At 38.5% G+C, this 25,910-nt stretch overlaps 1 protein-coding gene across 1 annotated transcript in view; it reads right to left on the bottom strand.

The window, feature by feature from the left end:
* The window catches only part of grip2a (glutamate receptor interacting protein 2a), an 85,084-nt gene extending 59,536 nt beyond the window's left edge, over window positions 1–25,548 (bottom strand). Inside the window, 1 exon segment of the mRNA XM_060930920.1 lies at window positions 25,386–25,548. Coding sequence (XP_060786903.1) covers window positions 25,386–25,548 — 163 coding nt within the window.
* Window positions 25,549–25,910: the final 362 nt, after the last annotated feature.

The raw sequence follows: 25,910 nt of genomic DNA, 5'->3' as shown, positions 1-25,910 counted from the left end.
ATACAACACATGTTAAGTCTAGGAAACTTATAACTCAGTTTATGAAAGACTTGAACATGTTGGATGTGTGGCGATATTTCAACCCTAGCCTTTTAGTTTACTCATGTTATTCTGGGACACACAAAACATATTCACGCATTGATTACTTTCTGATATCAGCATCACTGCTCCCCAATATTACAGATTGCAAGTACCATACGGTGGTAATCTCTGACCATGCTGCTGTATCTCTAACCTATACAAATAAAAAGATGACCAACACTCCTCCTAAATGGAGATTGCAAGCAGGGTGGCTACAAGACCCTTCATTTAAGGAATTCTTGGGTAAACAAATAGACTTTTATTTTGAGACCAATACTTCTGAAACATCTGCTTGTGTGAGATGGGAAGCATTCAAAGCTTTTATTAGGGGTCAAATTATTGGATTTTGTAGCCATAAATCCAAACAATCTAGACAAGACATTAAACAGTTGGAGAAGCGTATCAGTGAATTAGAAAAAACAATATATCAAAACAGGGTAGCAAATAAAGATGAACACAATAAATTACTCCTTTTAAGAGCACAATATAATGAAAAGTCAGCAGCAAAAGCGGCAGCAAAAATCATGAAATTAAAACAGAATTACTACGAACAAGGAGATAAAGCAGGAAAATTACTTGCTTGGCAAATAAAAAAAATGCAAGAGCAAAGGGCTATCATTAAAATTGAAACTCCTTCAGAAAATATCACAGATCCATTAAAGATAAATGAAGCTTTTAGAGACTATTATAAAAACTTGTACAGTCCAGATATTTCTCCAAATAATGACTTACGAACGCAATTTTTAGAAGATCTTGAATTGCCTCAGATATTAGAGGAAGACCAGATGAATCTTGAAGAACAGATTACAATAGAAGAGATATCATTAGCTATTGATGCAATGACTACAGGAAAAACGCCAGGCCCAGATGGCCTTCCTATAGACATTTATAAAACATTTAAAGAAAAATTGATAAATCCTTTTCTAGATATGGTAGTAGAGGCCTTTGAATTGGGCATTCTTCCTGCATCAATGAGAAGGGCATTAATCACGCTATTACCAAAACCAGGTAAAAGTAATACAAAATGTGAAAACATGCGCCCAATAAGCCTTCTTAATTCAGACACTAAGATAATATGCAAAGTGTTAGCAAGAAGGCTGGAGACAATATTACCTAATCTAATAGGAGAGGATCAAAATGGCTTTATTCAACGCAGACAAGGGTTTCATAATGTAAGAAGGCTTCTTAACATTCTCCATAACCAGCGGAATGCGCAAGACACAGCTGTCTTGTCACTGGATGCAGAAAAGGCCTTTGACTGCGTACTGTGGCCCTATTTATTTGAAACATTGGTTAAATTTGGTTTTGGAGAAAATTTTTGTAAATGGGTTAAAATTCTTTGTAATGACCTTGTAGCTGAGGTACTGACGAACAATGTAGTATCAAATCCGTTCAATATATTGAGGGGTTGTCAGCAGGGATCACCTCTCTCTCCACTCCTTTTTGTCATTTCAATAGAGCCCTTTGCAATTGCAGTCAGAAAGCATGCAGGCATTTCTGGAATTAACGTTGATCAGATGGAACATAAAATTGCCCTGTTTGCCGATGATGTCCTCCTTTTTCTTACAAATCTTAGCCATTCTATACCAGCTCTTGTAGAACTTATAGGAACTTTTGGGAAGATCTCAGGATACAAAGTAAATCATTCAAAAAGTATGTTAATGGTACTGGATGATGAAGATAGAATGCAATTTCAGAATAATCCAATGACTTTTCAGTTAACTGATAGCTTTACATATCTGGGAATACGAATTGTACCAAAACTAGAGGATATAATCACTGTAAATTATGAACCACTGTTTGAAAATATTTCTAATTCCATTGATAGATGGACGTTACTACCCATAACCTTAATTGGTCGCATAAATGTTCTAAAAATGAACATCTTGCCCAAACTACTATACATATTTCAAAATATTCCACTACCACCCCCAAAACACCTTTTTATGAGACTAAATAAGCTGTTCACTAACTTCATCTGGAACAGCAGGCGTCCAAGACTCCGCCTTTCACTCTTATACTTGCCTTTTGATAGAGGGGGGCTCATGTGCCCCAATGTGCTATGGTATTATTGGGCTGCCCAGCTTAGAACTATGATGTTTTACTTTTCTTCAGAAGGCACCCCGTCATGGGTCAATATGGAATCAGCTGAAGTCACACATGGTCTACCTCTAAATATGTACATATATTCAGCCAATCTCAAATATCATAGGAAACACTGCTCTAACCCTATTTTGCTTAATATGATTAATGTATGGTACATGGTGAAGAAATATCTTGGTATTTCTAATGATCTCTCTTGCTTTAGCCCCATTTGGGGCAATACAGATTTCAAACCAGGAAGATTGGACGCAGGCTTTAAAAGCTGGGCTGATAAAGGGATAAGGGCCATACATAATTTGTACTCTTCAAACAAACTCATGTCCTTTGAAGAAATTGTTAATAAATTTAATATACCTAAAAATCACTTCTTTAAATACTTACAAATAAGAAATTTTATATTTGTAGCTCAAAATAATACTTTAGACATGCCAACAATAAACAACCTAGAGAAAGAAATGTTAAGTGATTGTTATGCGAGAGGCTTAATTTCACATTTATACAGAATTATGATAGCAGGGTCACAAGAATCGTCAATTACTAAATTAGAAGCCTGGAAAAAGGACCTAAAAGAAGATTTGTGCACAGCAGACTGGACAGAGGCATGTAAGGAAGCTCAAACTCAAACAATAAGTGTAAGATTGAAACTACTACAATATAAGTGGTTGATGCGGACTTACATAACTCCATCTATTCTACACAAGTACAATGACGATATACCTGATACTTGTACAAAATGCAACAAATTTAAAGGTGATTTCTATCATTGTATATGGGAATGTGAACACATAATGTCATTCTGGGAGGGGCTGAGAGATATGATAAATAAGATAACAGGTATAAATTTAACATTATCAGCAAAAGTGTTTGTCATGCACTTATATCCTCTCGAAGTGACATTGGGAAGAAGGGAATATATTTTTCTTGACATGTGTTTGTTACAAGCAAAACGTTTAATTGCTTTATTCTGGAAAAGAATTCAAGCACCAAATGTGAATGATTGGTTGAAAGAAATGGCAAATAATATGGTCATGGAGAAAATAACATATATAGTGAAAGGTAAAGGCAGTAAATTTGAGGAGATATGGTACCCATTTTTAGCCTTTCTGGAAAAAGATGGAGGCAATGGAACACCAGATGTGAATAATACAGACACCAATTGAGAAGCTTTTTTTTTTTTTTTTTTTAATTTTTTAATTTTAATTTTAATTTATTTTATTATTATTATATATTTTTGTATTTATTTTTAATAATGTATGTATTAACGAGGTTTTTAATTAGTTATTATTTGTTTTCGGTTTAGTTCTTTCTGTCATTTGAATTTGGTTTATGTTAAACTTTAAAGGTTTTTTTTTGTATTGTCTTATATATTGTCTTTGTTCAAATGTAAGTATACCAATGTTAAAACTCAATAAAAATATTTGGAAAAAAAAAAAAAAAGAATGGCACTCGGTAGCGTGCATACCTCTGCCAAGCCACATATTCAGATTTGCATCAAAATCTAATCAATTGTTCCATGACTCGTCTTGCCTCCAAATTTCATCAAAATCTGTTCACTACTTTTTGAGCTATAGGGTGGCACGGTGGTGCAGTGGTTAGCACTAGTACCTCACAGCAAGAAGGTTCTGGGTTCTAGCCCAGTCGCCAATGAGGGCCTTTCTGTGTGGAGTTTGCATGTTCTTGCCATGTCTGCGTGGGTTTCCTCCAGGTACTCTGGTTTCCCCCACAGTCCAAAGACACGCAGGTTAGGTTAACTGGCTACTCTAAATTGCCCATAGGTGTGAGTGTGCAGAAAGGAACTGGCCACCCTACTGCTGCCATTCTAGTCAAGCCAACCAAACATGGTTTGCCTCAAGCCTGGATTGGGTTTGGCAGTGATGACAATGATGACTTTTGAGTTACAACGGAAACAGACAAAACAATCCTGGATCCACATATCTGGATTTGCATCAAAATCAAATCAATTGTTCCTTGTCCTATGGCCCACCTTTCCTCAAACTTTCATCAAAATCCGTTAACTACTTTTTGAATTACGTTGGGAACAGGCAAAAAAAAAAAATCCTGGATCCGTATACATATCTGGATCCTGGATCCACATCCATATCCGGATTTTCATCAAAATCTAATCAACTGTTCCTTGGCCCATGGCTCAGTTTTCCTCCAAATTTAATCCAAATCCGTTCACTACTTTTAGAGTTACACTGTGAAATCAGACAAATAAATGAACATGCAAACAAACCAACGGAGGCGAAAACATAACCTCCTCCAATACAGCTGATAGAGGTAAAGATAAGTCCTTCTTGAAACCGAATTACTTCCTTCTTCTTGGTAAACATCAGACAGACTCAGGTTGGAATTTGAAGATAGAATTCTACGTACGTGATTCAGATGCTAAAATATTTCCAGTTAGTTTTGTTGGTTACATTTTAATACCAGTGTATTCTGCTGGTTTATGAGTCACATGGCACAAATGGTATTAATGAGGAGAGTGTGTTTTAGTCATGATTTAGCCCTGCAGGTTGCACAATGCTAAAGTGGTAGCTGCTTCCTTTATTTGCTACCTACAGTGCATCTGACTTATAGTTCCAGTACAAAACGAAAACAAAGCAAACATCAGACAACAAACATTTGGATTTATGAGCTAAGAGGAAAATTATGTAAAGGCAATAGTATCTCTAACCAGCAGTAAAACTCCCTGGTATATAAGGCAACAGGAATAATTGCCCAGGGCGCCAGCTTGCCAGGGGCGACACTGACACACAGGGTTTTATATAGACGCTCATGAAATCTGCTCCGTTCTTCCCCGGTGATGCTGCTAATTGGATGCTGCCTGTCGCCTTACCCCTGCCATGCCCCTCAGTCTCCAAGTGAAATTTAACCAAGAGTGCCAAATAGGTCAGGGTTATCACTGCTACACACATACACACAGTGCACGGAAGCACATGTGAAACATGATGTGAGGATCTCCAGACTGGCATTTTTTTCTACATAAGAACAAATAGGATGTCCAAAAACTATAAATTATTGCTAGTCTCTTTATCCCACACCTATGTTGAATTAACCAAACCATCCCAAATGACAGACGTTCTTCATACAGTATCTTAAATTACAGCTTGTTACCCTTCAAAAAAAAAAACCAACTAATGCCAAAGCTATTTTATATTTATATCTATTTATCAACACAAAGTCTCTGAAACACATGCCTCTTGCGTTCAAGATTCAAGGTTCCTTTATTGTCACTGCACCATGAAATTGAAGCATGCAATCCAGTCGGTGTATTCATACAAACAGTATTAAGGGGAAAGAAAGGGAAAAAAGTCAGATCTGTACAAGATAAACATCCAAGTAAAAAGATAAACAAATCTATACAATATATATATTTTTTTAAAGTTTCAATGTATCTAGATTGTGTTCATTTAAAAAAGTTTCCGAAATCACTTTTGCCACGCACAACTCATTTTACAAGTCAATTAAAAAGTCACAAAGTAATTTAGAGCGTTACACTCTGGCAGCCCAGCTTGTGATGACACCATTCCTGATGTAGGTTAAACGCCGGATGTTCCTACAATGCTGGTAGGCCTATTTTCAGACCTGCTTTATTTATAGAGCCGACACAAGACCTGGTTAATACTCGTCTCCCAGAGCTCCACAGTTTTTCCATGAACACCTCCAAACATCAGTGAGGAACGTTGTACATAGATGGTTTATAACTAAAAATTAAAAATAAATAAATAAATAAACAACTGTAGTTTGTGTGATCAGTCAATAATGAGCCAGGCTAGTCATCGATCACACAGTAATGAGGCTTTCAAACATAGAAAATGCTACAAGAAGACCTACTTTGATGTAATAAGATCAGTGAGTATATAGTAATCTCATTTTCAATTTAAAAAATATACCGTAGCGGGTTGCCAGGTATGAAAAGGTACCCCAAGAGACAAATAAAACCATTCCAATACCAAAAACTTATAATATGGCCTCCAGAGATCTTATACACATTATAACTGTGTCTTGGTTTTTATTATAAACAGTACAGTATGTACCGTATATGGTGAAGCCATGGTCTTATGGTTAGAGAAGCAGCTTTGGGACCAAAAGGTTGCCAGTGGACCAGCAGGAATGGATGAACTGCCCTTGAGCAAGGCACCTAACCCCCAACTGCTCTCTAGGCAGCTCTGGGTATGTAGTACGTCGCTCTGGATAAAAGTGTCTGCTAAACACCATTAGTGTAATTATACATATTCTGTCTCTATATTCTCCTAAGTTAAGAATACCTACTGTATGTGAACACATAAACCTAAAATCTAAATCTACTTATGCACAATATAATGTATCCAGACAGTAAAAGTATCCTGGTATATTTATTTCACATGTATTTACTGTGTATTATTAAGGAATGAAACACTTTAGGGTGTGCTGTTTGTGGAAAATAATCAACAGCAGAGCAATGTGATGAAGCGGAGTTACTGGTACCATCACATTGTTGATTATTATTAGCTCGTCTGGCCGATAAGTGATGAGCTTATGCCATTATGTGTTGTCCGTCGTCCATCCATTGTCCGGCGTCCATCTGGCGTCGTCCACATTTCATGAAAATTGCTTCTGCTCCCTCAATTATTCACCGATTTTTATTCTTATTGGCAGGAAGGTAGGTCTGCCTGGGGTGCATATATAACTTCTACCCAAATTTGCATAATTGCAATTAATAATGAAGATATGGAGTGATTAACCAATCCCTAACGAGTAGTTTCCACACAAATCTCTTCTTCTCCCTCAATTCTTCATCAATTTTGATTCTTTCTGGCATGAAGGTAGGGGTACCTAGGGTGCATATAAATTCTACGCAGATTTGCTTCATTACAATTATTAATGAAGTTATGGACTAATTAAGCCTTAATGAGCAGTTCAGCAACAACAACAATAAAAATCGCTTCTTCTCGGTCAATTCTTTGCCGTTTTGGATTCTTTCTGACAAATAGGTCAGTATTTCTAGGGTGTATATAACTTCTATATATAGCTTGCAACATTTATTGCGCCCATAAGGTGGCCCACTTTAGATCGTTCCTTCTGGACTAGACGGGGCCCGAGTGAGCTACGCCGTCACTGATGGTCTCGTTTTCCTGTAACAGCACAATGAAGTGTTTAATTCTTATAATACATACTACAGCGGGCGGCATGGTGGTGTAGTGGTTAGCGCTGTCGCCTCACAGCAAGAAGGTCCGGGTTCGAGCCCTGTGTCCGGCGAGGGCCTTTCTGTGCGGAGTTTGCATGTTCTCCCCGTGTCCGCGTGGGTTTCCTCCGGGTGCTCCGGTTTCCCCCACAGTCCAAAGACATGCAGGTTAGGTTAACTGGTGACTCGAAATTGACCGTAGGTGTGAATATGAGTGTGAATGGTTGTCTGTGTCTATGTGTCAGCCCTGTGATGACCTGGCGACTTGTCCAGGGTGTACCCCGCCTTTCGCCCGTAGTCAGCTGGGATAGGCTCCAGCTTGCCTGCGACCCTGTAGAACAGGATAAAGCGGCTAGAGATAATGAGATGAGATGAGACATACTACAGCAATTTGCCAGCAATTAGAATATTTTATTAGTTTAATAAAATATACAGATAATTCTGTACACTTTATGTATTTATAGTTACCTCAATGTTATGAAATGTCCATGAAACCAGTTAGTTCTTGTTATTGCTTACTGCATGTTACGTTTAGCAGTTATAAACAGTCATAGTGCAAGTATAGAATTATTTGGTGAGGCAAAATGTGAGAATATTTATTCCAAAATGGCTTTGTTTAGATTTCAGCAGTTTATCAAGATAAACTTTATTTCAGTTTTGTCTAATTTGGCCTTCGATATTGTTTAAAGTGTAACTTCAGCCCTCGCTCTGAGCCTAACTCTGCCCACTGCATCATTTTGAGAAATCCTAAAACATGCACAAGAGACTGAGAGGGCGAGGCGGGGAAGGAAAATAGTACGGTATAAACTCTTGTAAATGATGAGTCTTGATCAGCAGACAGTACTGTGCAAAAGTATTGGCACCCAATTTTTTTTCATACAAACTTTATTATAGATTTCTATTTTATGACTTCTACATTATCGAGTCAGTACAAAAACATTTTAGAGTTCCAAACATTCGTTATTTTTCCAGCACAAAATTAAATGTTACAGGGAAAAGTTTGTATCTGAGCAGCATGTTACATAAGAGAGCACTTTTCAGATCAAAAAAGAAACATAATGAAGGCTACTGGAAAATTTTTGATGCAAAATTAAGAAGCGAGTATGACAGTCAAAGTGTTCAGAAGAACTGTGGCTGGTTCTGGAAGATGCTCAGTAAAACCTACAGCTCATTTCCGCATAAAACTGCACTCACTGGACCTGAGACTACTAATTTTTTTTTTTTAAAGCCAAGGATCATCTCACACCAAATATTAACTTTGTTATCTTCATTTATTATGACTTACTGCTTACTGTTTATAGTATTTTTTTTATGTTGAAACATTTCATTTCATTATTTTTAAGCCATTTTTGGTCGACAGCATTTCTTTACATGTATGTGCCTAGGACTTTTGCATGGTGCTGTGTATTTGGAAGTGAGCGCAGTTTTATGGATATCTATTCAAGGGCGGGGCTGGGGGAGGTGGCCAATCTGTCTCTGATTAGAGGGCGTTAAGATTCATTTTTTAAAATAACAATTTCATGATGTAAAGAAGTACCAAACAGTCGACTCGACGTCAACAAGGTTCAGGATGATTTTAACCAGTAGATGTCATTTTGAACCATTTTCCACCCATAAAATGCGATTTTTATTTTAAAAAATGGTAATTTTGTCAATATTAACACCAGCACTGATGTGTTTCATCAGAGTACAGTCATATGATTTATAGTTTACAGTTTAAAAAAAAACACATTTAAGTATGCAGAACATCTTTAATTTGAAAAGTAACCTTCCTTTTTTTTTATACAACCCCGATTCGAAAAAAGTTGGGACAAAGTACAAATTGCAAATAAAAACGGAATGCAATAATTTACAAATCTCAAAAACTGATATTGTATTCACAATAGAACATAGACAACATATCAAATGTCGAAAGTGAGACATTTTGAAATTTCATGCCAAATATTGGCTCATTTGAAATTTCATGACAGCAACACATCTCAAAAAAGTTGGGACGGGGGCAATAAGAGGCTGGAAAAGTTAAAGGTACAAAAAAGGAACAGCTGGAGGACCAAATTACAACTCATTAGGTCAATTGGCAATAGGTCATTAACATGACTGGGTATAAAAAGAGCATCTTGGACTGGCAACGGCTCTCAGAAGTAAAGATGGGAAGAGGATCACCAATCCCCCTAATTCTGCGCCGACAAATAGTGGAGCAATATCAGAAAGGAGTTCGACAGTGTAAAATTGCAAAGAGTTTGAACATATCATCATCTACAGTGCATAATATCATCAAAAGATTCAGAGAATCTGGAAGAATTTCTGTGCGTAAGGGTCAAGGCCGGCGGCACGGTGGTGTAGTGGTTAGCGCTGTCACCTCACAGCAAGAAGGTTCTGGGTTCGAGCCCCGTGGCCGACGAGGGCCTTTCTGTGCGGAGTTTGCATGTTCTCCCCGTGTCCGCGTGGGTTTCCTCCGGGTGCTCCGGTTTCCCCCACAGTCCAAAGACATGCAGGTTAGGTTAACTGGTGACTCGAAATTGACCGTAGGTGTGAATGTGAGTGTGAATGGTTGTCTGTGTCTATGTGTCAGCCCTGTGATGACCTGGCGACTTGTCCAGGGTGTACCCCGCCTTTCGCCCGTAGTCAGCTGGGATAGGCTCCAGCTTGCTTGCGACCCTGTAGAAGGATAAAGCGGCTAGAGATAATGAGATGAGATGAGAGGGTCAAGGCCAGAAAACCATACTGGGTGCCCGTGATCTTCGGGCCCTTAGACGGCACTGCGTCACACAGGCATGCTTCTGTATTGGAAATCACAAAATGGGCTCAGGAATATTTCCAGAGAACATTATCTGTGAACACAATTCACCGTGCCATCCGCCGTTGCCAGCTAAAACTCTATAGTTCAAAGAAGAAGCTGTATCTAAACATGATCCAGAAGCGCAGACGTCTTCTCTGGGCCAAGGCTCATTTAAAATGGACTGTGGCAAAGTGGAAAACTGTTCTGTGGTCAGACGAATCAAAATTTTAGCTTCTTTATGGAAATCAGTCCGTGTCATTCGGACTAAAGAGGAGAAGGACGACCCAAGTTGTTATCAGCGCTCAGTTCAGAAGCCTGCATCTCTGATGGTATGGGGTTGCATTAGTGCGTGTGGCATGGGCAGCTTACACATCTGGAAAGACACCATCAATGCTGAAAGGTATATCCAGGTTCTAGAGCAACATATGCTCCCATCCAGACGATGTCTCTTTCAGGGAAGACCTTGCATTTTCCAACATGACAATGCCAAACCACATACTGCATCAATTACAGCATCATGGCTGCGTAGAAGAAGGGTCCGGGTACTGAACTGGCCAGCCTGCAGTCCAGATCTTTCACCCATAGAAAACATTTGGCGCATCATAAAATGGAAGATACGACAAAAAAGACCTAAGACAGTTGAGCAACTAGAATCCTACATTAGACAAGAATGGGTTAACATTCCTATCCCTAAACTTGAGCAACTTGTCTCCTCAGTCCCCAGACGTTTACAGACTGTTGTAAAGAGAAAAGGGGATGTCTCACAGTGGGAAACATGGCCTTGTCCCAACTTTTTTGAGATGTGTTGTTGTCATGAAATTTAAAATCACCTAATTTTTCTCTTTAAATGATACATTTTCTCAGTTTAAACATTTGATATGTCATCTATGTTCTATTCTGAATAAAATATGGAATTTTGAAACTTCCACATCATTGCATTCCGTTTTTATTTACAATTTGTACTTTGTCCCAACTTTTTTGGAATCAGGGTTGTAAATCATACAAGATAAAATTAAATCCTGTGAAATAACTTTAGACATAAATTTATGATGTCATCTCATACAACAGCAAAACACATCAGCACTAACAGCAGAAATATTTTAGGAGTCAAAACAATATAGAAAAACATTTTTTTGCTAAGTAGACTACTCTGTTTTCCTGATTCACACTTCCTAGGAGATACTTTATGCAGAAATAAAGCTGTGTTACTATCACCTGAATTGGTATAGTGAAGTTTGCTAGGCAAATAGAGATGGATATATGGAGATGTAAAAGACTCACCAATGCAGCCTTCTTTCCGTAAACCGCACAGCATGGCTGTGGTGTCACGTCTCCATGCTTTTCCACACCGGCGTATGAGACCCGTCTATATTCTGCATACACTTTTGCTAACCCACAGTGCAGTTTACAGCATGACTTCCAAAATCACAGTGAGCATGCTACAGCATACTCTCTCCAAAATAAGCCAAAGCTCCTCAATGTGTCTGCTTTAGAACAAATTTGGCTTGTGTGTCTTCAATCAGAGATCGCATATCATCCACGGTGCCAGGCGACTCTGCAAATTTGTAAAGGGAGTGTTTACTTTTCTAAAAAAAAATCTGTAGTCAGTAAATAGGTGAGTATGTATTTAGTTTGAATGAATAAATATAATCATGCATGTGTGTTTGTATTTCCCTCAAAATCCTAATGATCTCAATCTCTATATCTGGTGGTATCCTTTTTCAACTTCCTGTAGCTAAATTAGCATCAGGCTACATCCAAGTACTAGTTCCAAAAGAGATACTGATTGGACCAGTATTCCCAAACCATATCTCAATAACTCAAGTCTATAAAGAGATACTGGCTAGTCATACTCAAGTCCCAGATTGTACTTTCTCAAGAGGTTCTGGCAATTCATATCTCAATATCCAAATTCTAGTCTTTAATAAGATACTGGCTATTCATCACCCTATATCCAAAATCTATTCTTTAAAGAGATACTGGTTATTCATATCTCAATAGCCAAATCAGTCTCTAAAAAGATACTGTCTGTTCATACTCCAATATCCAGACTGTAGTCTCTAAAGAGGTACTGGCTATTCATACTCAAGTACCAAATTGTACTTTCTAAAGAGGTACTGGCAATTCATATTCCAATATCCAAAATCCAGTCTCTAAAGAGATACTGTCAATTCATGACCCTATATCCAAAATCTAGTCTCTAAAGAGATGCTGGCTATTCATACTCAAGTACCAAATTGTACTTTCTAAAGAGGTCCTGGCAATTCATATTCCAATATCCAAAATCCAGTCTCTAAAGAGATACTGACTATTCGTTCTCCAATATCCAAACTGTAGTCTCAAAAGAGATACTGGCTGTTCATAAATCCATATCCAAATTTTAGTCTCTAGAAAGATGCTGTCTATTCATGACCTTATATCCAAAATCTAGTCTCTAAAGAGATACTGGCTATTCATACTCAAGTACCAAATTGTACTTTCTAAAGAGGTACTGTCAATTCATATTCCAATATCCAAAATCTGGTCTCTAAAGAGATACTGGCTGTTCATACTCAAGTACCAAATTTTACTTTCTAAAAAGGTACTCTCTATTCATTCTCCAATATCCAAACTGTAGTCTCAAAAGAGATGCTGGCTGTTCATAATCAAGTAAACAAATTGTACTTTCATAAGAGGTACTCTTTATTCATTCTCTGATATCCAAACTGGAGTCTCTAAAGAGATACTGTCTGTTCATATTCCAATATCCAAATTCCAGTCTCGAAAAAGAGACTGTCTAATCATAACCCTACATCCAAAATCTAGTCTATAAAGAGATACTAGTAATTCATAATCAAGTACCAAATTGTACTTTCTAAAGAGATACTGGCAATTCATATTCCAATATCCAAAATCTGGTCTCTAAATAGGTACTGGCTATTCATTCTCCAATATCCAAACTGTAGTCTCTAAAGAGATACTGGCTATTCATAATCAAGTACCAAATTGTACTTTCTAAAGAGGTACTCTCTATTCATTCTCCGATATCCAAACTGGAGTCTCTAAAGAGATACTGGCTGTTCATATTCCAATATCCAAATTCCAGTTTTGAAAAATATACCGTCTTAGCCCTATATCCAAAATCTAGACAATAAAGAGATACTGGCTATTCATAATCAAGTATCAAATTGTACTTTCTTAAGGGGTATTGACAATTCATATTCCAATATCCAAAATCTAGTCTCTAACAAGATACTGTCTATTCATAATCCTATAACCAAAATCTAGTCTCTAAATAGGTACTGTCTATTCATTCTCCAATATCCAAACTGTAGTCTCTAAAGAGATACTGGCTGTTCATGCTCCTATATCCAAATTTTAGTCTCTAAATAGTTACTGTCTATTCATAATCCATTACATAAACTCTAGTCTCAAAAGAGATACTGGCTACTCATTCTCCAATATCCAAACTCTCATGTCTAAAGAGATACTGGCTATTCATAGTCCAACATCTGAAGGGATACTGGCTATCCATGCTCCAATATTTAAACTGTACTCTCTAAAATATTATTAGATATCCATATGCCAAGATCCAAACTATAGTCTCTGAAGAGATACTCACTATTCATACCCCAATATCTAAGCTTTGGCCCTAAAGAGATACTGGTTATCCATACTCTACTGTAGTATCCAAACTATAGTCTCTAAAGAGATACTGGCTATTCATACTCTAATATCTAAGAAATAGTCAGAGAGGCACCAAGATGACTGAATCTAACATTCAACAACCAAATTTGATATAGTGGCAATAGAGATACTGACAATTCATGCCTCAGCATTAGTTTCCAAAAAGAAACACATTTATACTGCAATATTCAAACTCTAATGTGTAAACATTCACTATTCGTACATTAATATCAAAACTCAAGTCTGAAAAGAGATACCAGCTGTCCAATGAAATATCTAGAAGTAATACTCCAATACCCGAGCTCTAATGTCAGACTATCTATACATCAATGTACATCAATATCGAAACTAGTCTCCATACTTCAATAACAAAAACTCTTATTTCCAAAGATATACTATATATCCAAGCAGATATCTAAAATCCAAACTTCACACTGGCTTTCCATACTCCAATATTAACATTACTCCAGTGTCCAATATGTAAATAAATATCTATATTACAATATACAAAATATAATATGCAAAGATATACAGACTCTCTATTCCAAAATTCAGACTCTAGTGAATATCTGACGATCTAGACTCCAGTATCCAAACTCTAATGTTCAGAAAGGTACTCACAATGCATACTTCAGTATCCAAATGCTATTGTCAAAAAAAAAAAAAGGCTGTCCATGCCACACTGTCCAGTCTCCAGAGTCCACTGCTTATTGCTTCCCCAATCCACAGTCTTCAGCAGCAGATCTTTCACCCACAATGCAGAATCTAAACAGGTCATGAATGTCCACACAACATGCTGCAAAACCACAACATCCAGTCAGGATCTGATTATCTGTGCCTCGGTCTTCAAGCTCTAGTCTCCAAACTTGGTGTCTTACTTCACACTGGTTGTGGAGTCAAGCATGAGTGGGAAGCTCCAACTGTGATGGAACCGTAACATGAGGCTGGAATAAAAAACACTGCTGCAGTGAGACTCCAAGCGACGAAGCAGAGTCTATCCCCCTCTTTCTCTCCTCCTCTCGTTCCTTTCACTCCTCCCTCTCTTCCCAGGTTCCTGAGATGTTCACACTCATCTCTGTCCTTCCTCCTTATCGGTATTAATCATCACTCTTCACATACACACAAAAGAGCCAACTCCTTCTTCAGAAACACTCATAACATCCATGTGCCAGTAATATTAGTACATCAACTCAACACACAAACACACACACACACACTATAGTACATGCTGTACAGTCATTGTTTTGACATCTATTGGTGTGTACAACAAAAAAGGGTTTATATAATATAAATAGATCTTGTAGCATGTTTACAGTAAGTCAATGCCAGAAAGTAGCACACTATTGCTATTTTGTAAAGATTTCTAGATATTTTTGAAATAATTTCTACTTCTTTAAATCCGTTTTTCTTTTTTTTTTATCTCAGTTACAAATTACCTAATAAAATAGTTTGGCAAGAAACAGATATAGCAATTTGAAACGAAAGTGCGTCAAAAAAAAAAGACCCACAAAAATTATTTTCTAATTTTGCCATAAATACATTCCTTTATCTATAATGTATCTGTCACCCCAAAGTATTATCCTGTAAAACAACCGATAAATATGACTTTGACGGCCAAATAAAAGTGCCCTACGCATTAATTTCAATTTACACCTCACAAAATTTATAGCTGATTTTCTCCAAACTGGATTAAAAATTTTTTTGTTAAATTCCCTGGATTGGCTGCACCAAATTTAACAAATCACTTTATTTTAAAGATAATTAACTTTATTCTACCACATTCACTGGATATGTACAATCGCATGCTCTGATTGGCTACTCTACTACTAGGATATTATCTCATATACCATGAGTAGAGAAAAACAAAATGGCGGCACGTGTTGCTGAACCAACTGAGAATTAAATAAAAACTCTACTCAAAAACCAAACCCCTAAAATTGTTATCAAGTATTTAAAAGAAATAGAAATAGCTAAAAGAATATAATTTTTTCCTCCGATATATCCTGTTTCACACTCCAGCCCAGTCGGTGGCGGTAATGTACCTTTAAGTTAGTTTGCCAACCGCCAAAAACACCCTAAAGAAGAAGAAGAAGAAGAAAAAGAACCCCCCCCCCCAAAAAAAAAACAAAAAAAGCAACAAAATATGTTTTTATTTATCAAATTTACAAAAAAAATGTAAATAAAAATGCTCTGTTTCTCAAATCCAGTGAATGTGGATAAAATAAAACAGTTATTCCACTCAATCTTGTCATACATGGCTTATAGCCAACTCAGTGCTACGTGCCTCATCGGCTATCAGCTCATGTACGACTCGATTTCATGGAATAACTGTTAAATAGCTTGAGAATATCCAATAAAACAAGTTTTTTCATTTTTTGAACAACTGGACTCGTTTTGTGGTGACACGACCCAAATGTTAATTTCTGCAAATGTAGTCGATCAACCAAGACGCGTTTGCTGTCTGATTTGTGTTTCTTTATTTTTGCACTGGCTGATGTCGCTAACAGGTAAGTCTGGAAGTTTAGGGTTAGCATTTAGCAAAATTGTGTGAGATCGTTGTACTGAAGTAAGTACTGGATGCAGTTTATGATTAATAAAACCTCTTTAGTGAAAAACCAAAGAACCAACTAAAGAATCAGACAGCAATATCTTGCCTGATTGCTGATTCACAAACAGAGATGCAGAGACCCAAAGGGCCACATGGTTCTGTGAAGTATAGCCATGGGGTCTGTGATTTAAAAAAAAAAAGTTATAATGGTAGAAATCATAATCCAACATTAACAAAGTACTGGGTTATTTTAGTTATAGCTCATTTGACTGGTCACTTAAATGGATTTAATCCAAACCTTAATAACTCAAAAACAAATAGGCCAGTATAAAACATTTTATTCTATCCACATTCACTGGATATGAGCAATCACGTGCTCTGATTGGCTACTCTACTACTAGGATATCAGCTCATATACCATGAGTAGAGAAAAACAAAATGACAGAGCACATCGTCAGATATATCACTTTGTTATGAAGTATTTAAAAGAAATAGAGATAGATAAAGGAATATAGTTCCCTGTTTCAATATCTCCTGTTCCACACCAGCCCAGTCAGTGGCGATAATGCACCTTTAAGTTGGTTTGCCAACCACCAAAAAAATCCTTAAAGAAGAAGAAGAAGAAAAAGAAATGGCTGTGCGTGAAGCTGAACCAACCGAGGACGAAATAAAAACTCTACTTGAAAACAAAACCCAAAAAAATGCAAAAAAAAAAAAAGCAACAAAATATGGAATAAAAGTATTTGATTGTACGGACATATCTTTTTTTAATTTTTCAATAATTATTATTATTATAGAGTTTTTCACAAGCTCCTGTCATTTCACCTTTTTTTTTTTTTTACATTCTAAGCGGAAATGATTTGTCGGACGTTTTGTATAAAGTTTTTATTTATCGAATTTGCAAAAAATAAAAATAAAAATGCTCTGTTTCTCAAAATCCAGTAATGTGGATAGAATAAAACAGTTATTCCACTCAATCTCGTCGTACATGGCTTATAGCCAACTCGGTGGTACGTGCCTCATCAGCTGTCAGCTCATGTACAACTCGATTTCATGGAATAACTGTTAAATATAAAACTGAATCTAATGACAGTTTTAATTTAAAAATCCGTATACCTCCTATAAATAATGAGGCTAATATTTGAATAATTGGATTATGTTGATTTTTTTTAATGGGCTATTTTTTTTTTTTTTTTGCCCTGATTTTTCTTTTTATAGTGAAGAGTGTCCATGGCTGCACAGCTGATTTTTTTATACATACCCACTTTTTCCTTTTCTCTCTGTTAAATAGTGCTCAGTAACACCCGTACTTAGCGGTACCTTTCATTGCTACTGTATATGACTATCACTACCAGCTGAAATATCTGATTAACTCATGTTAGGTTTTGATTTGTCTGTACCGAAGGAGTTTGAGTTGACAACGTATGATCTAGGAATGTAGACCTCCGATGCCTAAGAGATTCTGCCTGATGGATCGATCCAGGAACAAACATTCACTGATACAGACACAGGTGCTCAGAGATGTTTCTCAGTTTATTGTAGGCTAGGTCAAACATGAGCATATATTCACATTCAGAAGTGTGTTGTAGCTACATGATTGGATGATGATGATGATGATGATGATGATGATGTGATTGACGAAGCTAAGTTATCTATGTATAACGTAAATGGGCAATGATGCATTACATCACTGGTTTGGATGACACTGCTGTATGAAAGAAGAGAGACATTATGTACCATACATCACCCGTCAGGATCATAGTCTTATAAAAAGAAGAAAGACATTACTGGTCAGCATCATCTTCATTAAGCAGAGAGCAGAATGTGTGAGTGAAGAAAAATCTCAAGGATTTAAAACTAGACGGCCTTTCGATTTCATAAAATCGCTGAAATTTAGTTCCTTCTGAAATTTGGTCATTGTGATATATGTTTATTTCTGTAATATCTCACAAAATATCAGGCTATTCTGTGGCTGGGAAGTTATTTAATTTGAGGGAATTAAAGCAAATAATGTGCATGAAATTGCATGCTTCGCGCAGTCAAGCAGACAGAGGAAGTCCGTGTGTGTGTGTGTGTGCATGCGTAGGTTTACCTTCTTCTTCTTCTGGGTTTTACAGCAGCTGGCATCCACAGTGTTGCATTACTGCCATCTACAGGTTTCCCTTTGACCGTGCACTGACAGTTCCATCATTCTTTTGCTAAACCAACAGCTGATCACACCGAGGTGCTCGCTGAGCGCCGATATTTATTAGTTTGGTCCTGCGTTTCCTTTCCTTCGCATATAACATAGCGTCTTTTCTTCTCGCTTTCCGTTACTGTAGTCAGTCTTTCATGTTCCATTCGCACACTGACGTCCTCCATGTTTCTCTCCTGTTTCAAATTTGTATCCCACAATGCCTTGTGCAAACGGGGAAAACCCACCATGTGATGCATGACGTAGTATCTTGTATTGCATCATGGTGAAGCAGGAAAAAATAGCGGAAAATTTAGGGACACATGGAGATAAATTCATGAATTGTTCTATTAAAAAAAAACGAATAAAATTGGAAGTCTGTGATTCGAATTCAGTCCACTAAAGAAAAATAACTGGGTGTCGGGGAAAATTCTTTTTATGACCTACCCTTGAAAAAGCTGAAAGGCGGTACAGCTTTAACTAGCCAAAACAAGTAGCAATCAGGCCAGCCTGTTCCAGTTTCAAGCGTGCCAAACATATATTTCTATCAACTCATTACACACTTTATTGCTTTTAATTTCATATCCCTGGAGAACAGTAAAATAAATCTGCTGGATGGAAATTAACTTTACTAGCTCGAACACTACTCTAACTCGTGACTGCTCTCAGGTTTCATTGTCTTAGAAGATCTTTCAGTCAGTGACAGCAACTGGGTTCTTCCTTTACAGCAGGTGTGTGATGATGTCGGCTCTCCAGTGCTCACACCTGTCTCTCCATTTGCCCATTTGTCATTTGAACATACCAGACCTTCCCCACTCCCACACACCCATTTCCTTTAACCTCACATACACACAGTCAGCTCCAATATAGTCACTGTGTGCTCCCTGTCCTCTCTCTGACATGTACAGCTGGGACAAAGTGATCAAAGAGACATGTCCTTCTTCTCTTAGCTCTCTTCTGTGATTTTGTCAGACAGAGACGTCAGTCTGCAGCTACTCCTGTTTGGATCAACCACTTGATCGCTGGTTTACTATTATGGGGAAGCAATAGATCTTAATAAACTTCTCATCTCATCTCATCTCATTATCTCTAGCCGCTTTATCCTGTTCTACAGGGTCGCAGGCAAGCTGGAGCCTATCCCAGCTGACTACGGGCGAAAGGCGGGGTACACCCTGGACAAGTCGCCAGGTCATCACAGGGCTGACACATAGACACAGACAACCATTCACACTCACATTCACACCTACGCTCAATTTAGAGTCACCAGTTAACCTAACCTGCATGTCTTTGGACTGTGGGGGAAACCGGAGCACCCGGAGGAAACCCACGCGGACACGGGGAGAACATGCAAACTCCACACAGAAAGGCCCTCGCCGGCCACGGGGCTCGAACCCGGACCTTCTTGCTGTGAGGCGACAGCGCTAACCACTACACCACCGTGCCGCCCCCTTAATAAACTTGTTGCAGTGAATTAATAAGAGGTACTGACTGAATGTTCACTCCTGCTGATGATCTACATAAAGAAGCTTCTTTCTTTCTGTTTGCATTTTGTATATGAGAGTTATGCAATTGAAAAATGGTCACTACTAACATCTATATGACTTGTTTTTGAAAGTGTAATTAATAATGATATAACAAAAATATCATACTAAGATATTTGAAGGCTTTTCTACCATACACAATAAAAAACGGTTGCACAAAAATATGAAGTTTATCTTCGAGGGGTGAATGTATATATCACGAGTGAGTGAAGTGAACGAGTGAAAAAATTTGCAACATGAGAAGATAAACTTCATATCTTCCCACCACTGTGTAATGTTTCTTATATTATATGGACACAACCACACACACACACACAAAAAAAACGCAAGTTAATCAAAAGAATTTTAATTTTGAACCAGTTCGCCATTTTCACATTGGAGTGAAATATCAGGAATTATTATACATACAGGACACTTTTTCAATGGAATAAAAACATGTGCTCTATTCCCTTCTAGCCAGTTTCATTCATTTGGCTTGATAGCATGCAATATTGTTAGCATATCGCTTATCCTACATGTATTGCGTCACTCTACCCAATGGAGAATGAGCGTTGAATATGGTTTACGATATTGCATGGTTGTCAAGACAACATGACGTCACACGTCAGAGATGTAAAACTTCTGCACTAGCGAGCGAGTGAGCGACTTTTTTTTGTAAACAAACATGGCCGCCAGGTTTGCTTTGTTAAATATGGAAGATTTTGAGAGAATTTTGAAAAAGAAAGATGTGTTGAACACCTGAAAGGAATTTATAATAATAATAATAATAATAATAATAATAATTTCTGGCTTTTTTCGTGGTATATCAGATATATTCCATTCAGCTACTCATCTTCAACTTGTTCAATATCATGCTAGCTGAATGGAATATATCTGATATACCACTCAACACCCTCCAATATTATTTAAATATGTCACTCAGGTCCATGATGTATTTCGTATGAAAAATGAGAGTTTTTCAACACGAGAAGATAAACTTCATATCTTCAAGCCAGCCTGTGATTTTCTTTTTATTATAGAGACACATTCACAAACAAAAAGTCTCCAAATTTATCAAAACAATTCATTGATTTCCTCATGAGTGACATATAGAGATTTATGTCACGGTTTTGGTTCTCCCTGTCCCGGATGGAGCTCGGATGAAAAATGCACGAGTGGTGTATTTCCCAGTAAAACACTCGTGTCCATATAGTATATCATAATGAGGTTTCCTGAGAAATTTCCAGCAAAATGTTTTTAAAAATTGATGCTACTTTTATTTAGTCTACAAAAATTAAATTATTTAATGCTGAAAAGGAAGTAAAAAGCATTTTTTAAATTTTACAAAGGTACAAATTCAGTAAATTTTTTTAAACAGTAAAATCATGTGCTTGTAGATGAGTCAGAGCCAATCCCAGCTGACTTAGGACAAGAAGTGTGGTACACCTTGGGCAGGTCACCAGTTTAATGCATAGAGACAGACCACCATTTACGCTCATGGGTAATTTAGAGTGGCCAGTTGACCTAATTCACATATCTTTGGACTGTGTGAGGAAATCCATCCAGGCACAGGGAGAACATGCAAACCCCACACAGAAAGGACCCAGTTTGAACCCACATCCTGCTTGCTGTGAGACGACAGTGGTAACCACTGCACCGCTATGCCTCCTGCTTGCAATCGATTTGCAATTAAAAATAATAAACAGGGCGGCACGGTGGTGTAGTGGTTAGCGCTGTCGCCTCACAGCAAGAAGGTCCGGGTTCGAGCCCCGTGGCCGGCGAGGGCCTTTCTGTGTGGAGTTTGCATGTTCTCCCCGTGTCCGCGTGGGTTTCCTCCGGGTGCTCCGGTTTCCCCCACAGTCCAAAGACATGCAGGTTAGGTTAACTGGTGACTCTAAATTGACCGTAGGTGTGAATGTGAGTGTGAATGGTTGTCTGTGTCTATGTGTCAGCCCTGTGATGACCTGGCGACTTGTCCAGGGTGTACCCCGCCTTTCGCCCGTAGTCAGCTGGGATAGGCTCCAGCTTGCCTGCGACCCTGTAGAACAGGATAAAGCGGCTACAGATAATGAGATGAGATGAGAATAATAAACCTATCATAATAAGCACAATATACAGTCTTATTAAAATGGATTGTGATTCATTTACCCCAGTGTTGATATTATATTGTCATATTGCCCAGCCCTCAGGCTAAATATAAACAAACCAACATGTCAGCTCCAGAATTGGCATTAAACTACAGTTCCCAGAACACAACACGCCCTACAAACATGGCTGCTGAGAACTACAACACAGTCATGACAAACATGCTCACGTTCACATTCACACGATTACTGGTTCCAATCACAGTTACATTCACCCACAATATATAAGGACTTTCTACTACACTCCCTTTGTGAAGTATCCACCCTGTATTTCTGTTTGAATTGTTGGGTGGCTCTATGGGTTTGATCCGGTTTCTGGTTTTGTCTTCTTGGTCTTGAGTACCCTAGTCTGCTGTTTGTACATCCCAACCCTTTCCTGGATTTTGACATTGTTTTGTGATTACATATTGGATTTGTTTGCAAGCTTCAACAAAGCCATGCAGGAAGCCATGGCTTAAAGGTTAGAGAAGCAGCTTTGGGACCAAAAGGTTGTTGGTTTAATTCCCTGGCCCAGCAGGAATGGCTGAAGTGCCTCCAACTGCTCCCTGGGCTGCCCACTGTTGTGGGTATGTCAGAATCTTGTTGTACATTGCTCTGGATAAGAGCGTCTGCTAAATGCCTGTAAGGTAAAATTTTCTCTGCTTCTATGTCTATATCTTCTGCCTGACACAAACACGTATCTCGGATATATGAATTTATGCTCGAATATTCCAGTGGTGGCTTTTACCAACAGTGTAAAACCCAAGTACACTGTCAGGAATAAGGGTACAGTAGGAGTCCATTTCTGTCCCCCAAGGTATAATCTACACTAATGTACACCCTAGGCCTCATTATTGGATCTCAAGGTAAATATGTGTAACTTTTTAGGACCAAAAAGGTACATATATGTTCCCTAGTAGTTCTCTACACTGGTAGCATGGTGGTGTAGTGGTTAGCACTGTCACTTCATAAAAAGAAGGTTCTGGGTTTGAGCCCAGCGGCTAACAGGGGCCTTTCTGTGTGGAGTTTGCATGTTCTCCCCATGTCTGCCCAGGATTCCTCCGGGTGCTCTGGTTTCCCCCACAGTTCAAAGACATGCAGTTAGGTTAACATGGGGCAGCCATGGCCTGAACGTTGGCCTGAAGTGCCCTTGAGCAAGGCACCTAACCCCCAACTGCTCTGGGTACGTGTGTGTGCTCACTTGTGTGTGCATGTATGTGTTCACTGCTTCAGATTGGTTAAATGCAGAGGTTAAATTTCACTGTGTGCTTGGGTCTATGTGTGACAAATAAAGGCTTCTTGGCTTGGCTTCTTCTTCTTAAAGGGTACAAATAAGTCCCTTAGAAGGTTCTGCCCCAGTGACAAGCCATTGTAGCCCTAAAGGTAGAATAATGTACTTTATTTTCTGAGATTATAGGAACACAAACCTAGGAATGTCAATTTAGCAAAAGCATTCCCATACATCTTACATATTGTACTGACTATGACAATATAGTAATGAACATCAATCTCACACATTTTTTCCTTTAAATATATGCCCCAATGTTGCTTCAAACAACATTCTTTAGTGTCATAATTTCATGAGGAAATTCAGTGTCTAAGATGGCCGTCCCCATAAGGTTGCAATGTTTAGTGACACAGTTAGGTTAGTCTAGTTTAGTTAAGTTAGGGGAAGCCATGGCCAAATGGTTAGAGAAACATCTTTGGGACCAAAAGGTAACTGGTTTGATTCCCTGGACCACCAGGATTGGCTCAAGTGCCCTTGAGCAAGGCACTTAACCCCCAACTGCTCCAGCAATTGTGGTGGCGTACCTTGTGTCTGATTAGCCAAAGAAAAACTGATGATGTGATTATCAGTTCGGGCAAGAACCCAGCCAAAATTATAAATAGGTTTGGTTCATGTTTGTATCAGACAGTAAGTTCAACTGTGTACTAAAACATGTCTGTGAGACTGAAGAATTGGATGAGGTTTGAGGCAGATATTTATAGAAAAAAAACTATTTATCAATGAGCTAGATAGAGTTCCACTACCTTCGCTTAGCCTTGTAGCGCTAGTGCAAATGTAAGGTTGCAGAGAAGTCATTTTTGGGGTTATATCTTCATTTGTTCTTTGAAATGTTGACCTACTAGGAAGTGAGTTTCTGGGTTCTTCTCTCACAAACTCATCTCATCTCATTATCTCTAGCCGCTTTATCCTTCTACAGGGTCGCAGGCAAGCTGGAGCCTATCCCAGCTGACTATGGGCGAAAGGCGGGGTACACCCTGGACAAGTCGCCAGGTCATCACAGGGCTGACACATAGACACAGACAACCATTCACACTCACACCTACGGTCAATTTAGTGTCACCAGTTAACCTAACCTGCATGTCTTTGGACTGTGGGGGAAACCGGAGCACCCGGAGGAAACCCACGCGGACACGGGGAGAACATGCAAACTCCGCACAGAAAGGCCCTCGCCGGCCCCAGGGCTCGAACCCAGGACCTTCTTGCTGTGAGGCGACAGCACTAACCACTACACCACCGTGCCGCCCCTCTCACAAACTCTCTTAATTTAAAATAACAGGATTACCAGGTCCAGTCAACTGGAACATATAGATGCTAAGCAGAAACTAGCTAATGACTCAAGCTAACATTTTAGCTCGTACTGTCCATAGCTATTAAGTCTTTTAAACATACAGGATGTAAAGAGGATAGAAGTGGAAATGAGACAGAACTATCAAGCATATTAACATTTTCCTCAGATGTGTTGGTAACTTTGTTAAAAAGACTTCATGTGGCTAAAATTATGCTCGAATGACACTTGAGCAGTAAATAAACTTCCATAAGCAACGCCATCTTGAAAATCAACACTAAGTTGCAATACAGAGCTGTGAGAGAATTTCAGCTACCAAAAGAGTGGAATGAAAATGTGAAATCTTTCCATAAATATGGTAAACACCCAAATAAACGTGTGTATTCATGATATTCATGAATTCTTGCTAAATGGATGGATTGGGATGATTTTGATAACAACACTGCCATCTTGTGGTGTTGAAAGGATGCCAAAACTGGTGAGACTGACAGATATTGAACATGACCTTTGAGTTTCTTATACTGGGAAACACCAGTGTGAAAGCATGAAAACACACACACACACTGCATTACACTGATTATTGAATATCACATTCCCTCTGCATTTCCACCTTACTTTCGTTCCCATTTCAAACACACACACAAACATATACCTTTCACTCTTCCTTTGATGACTCCCATGCGACAGCGCAGCGAGAAGAACACCCTCCTCTTCCCCTTCACTCCTCCACCTGATCCCTTCTTCACTGAGCTGACAGAAGAGGAAACTCCATCAGGAAAGCATTTGGGATTGATGCTGCAACTCAGCCGCCACATCTCACCTTAGAAGCTACTGAATGTACGACCAGGTATCTCTATTTTTCACACACATTCTTTATCTCTCCTCCTTTTCTTTTTCTCATCTCACAGTCAGAAGACACGCAGCGGATCCCTCTTTATTTACTGTCACATCGTCACTTGATGGGGAAAAAATGATCGACGTCAACTCCACAAGACAAAGATGATGCTGAGGTTGTGTTTGTCAGTATGCGGGTGTGTGTGTGTGTGTGTGTGTGTGTGTGTGTGTGTGTGTGTGTGTGTGTGTGTTTATGTGAGAACATTTCTGGCCTGGAGAGTAGAAAGCAGATGGAGAACAGCTTCTCTCTGCAGAGATCCGGTCTGGACAAACCACAGGAGCA

The sequence above is a fragment of the Neoarius graeffei genome, chromosome 10 (assembly GCF_027579695.1).
Source record: "Neoarius graeffei isolate fNeoGra1 chromosome 10, fNeoGra1.pri, whole genome shotgun sequence".
Classification (NCBI taxonomy): Eukaryota; Metazoa; Chordata; class Actinopteri; order Siluriformes; family Ariidae; genus Neoarius; species Neoarius graeffei.
This window is presented reverse-complemented; position numbering and strand designations above follow the sequence as displayed.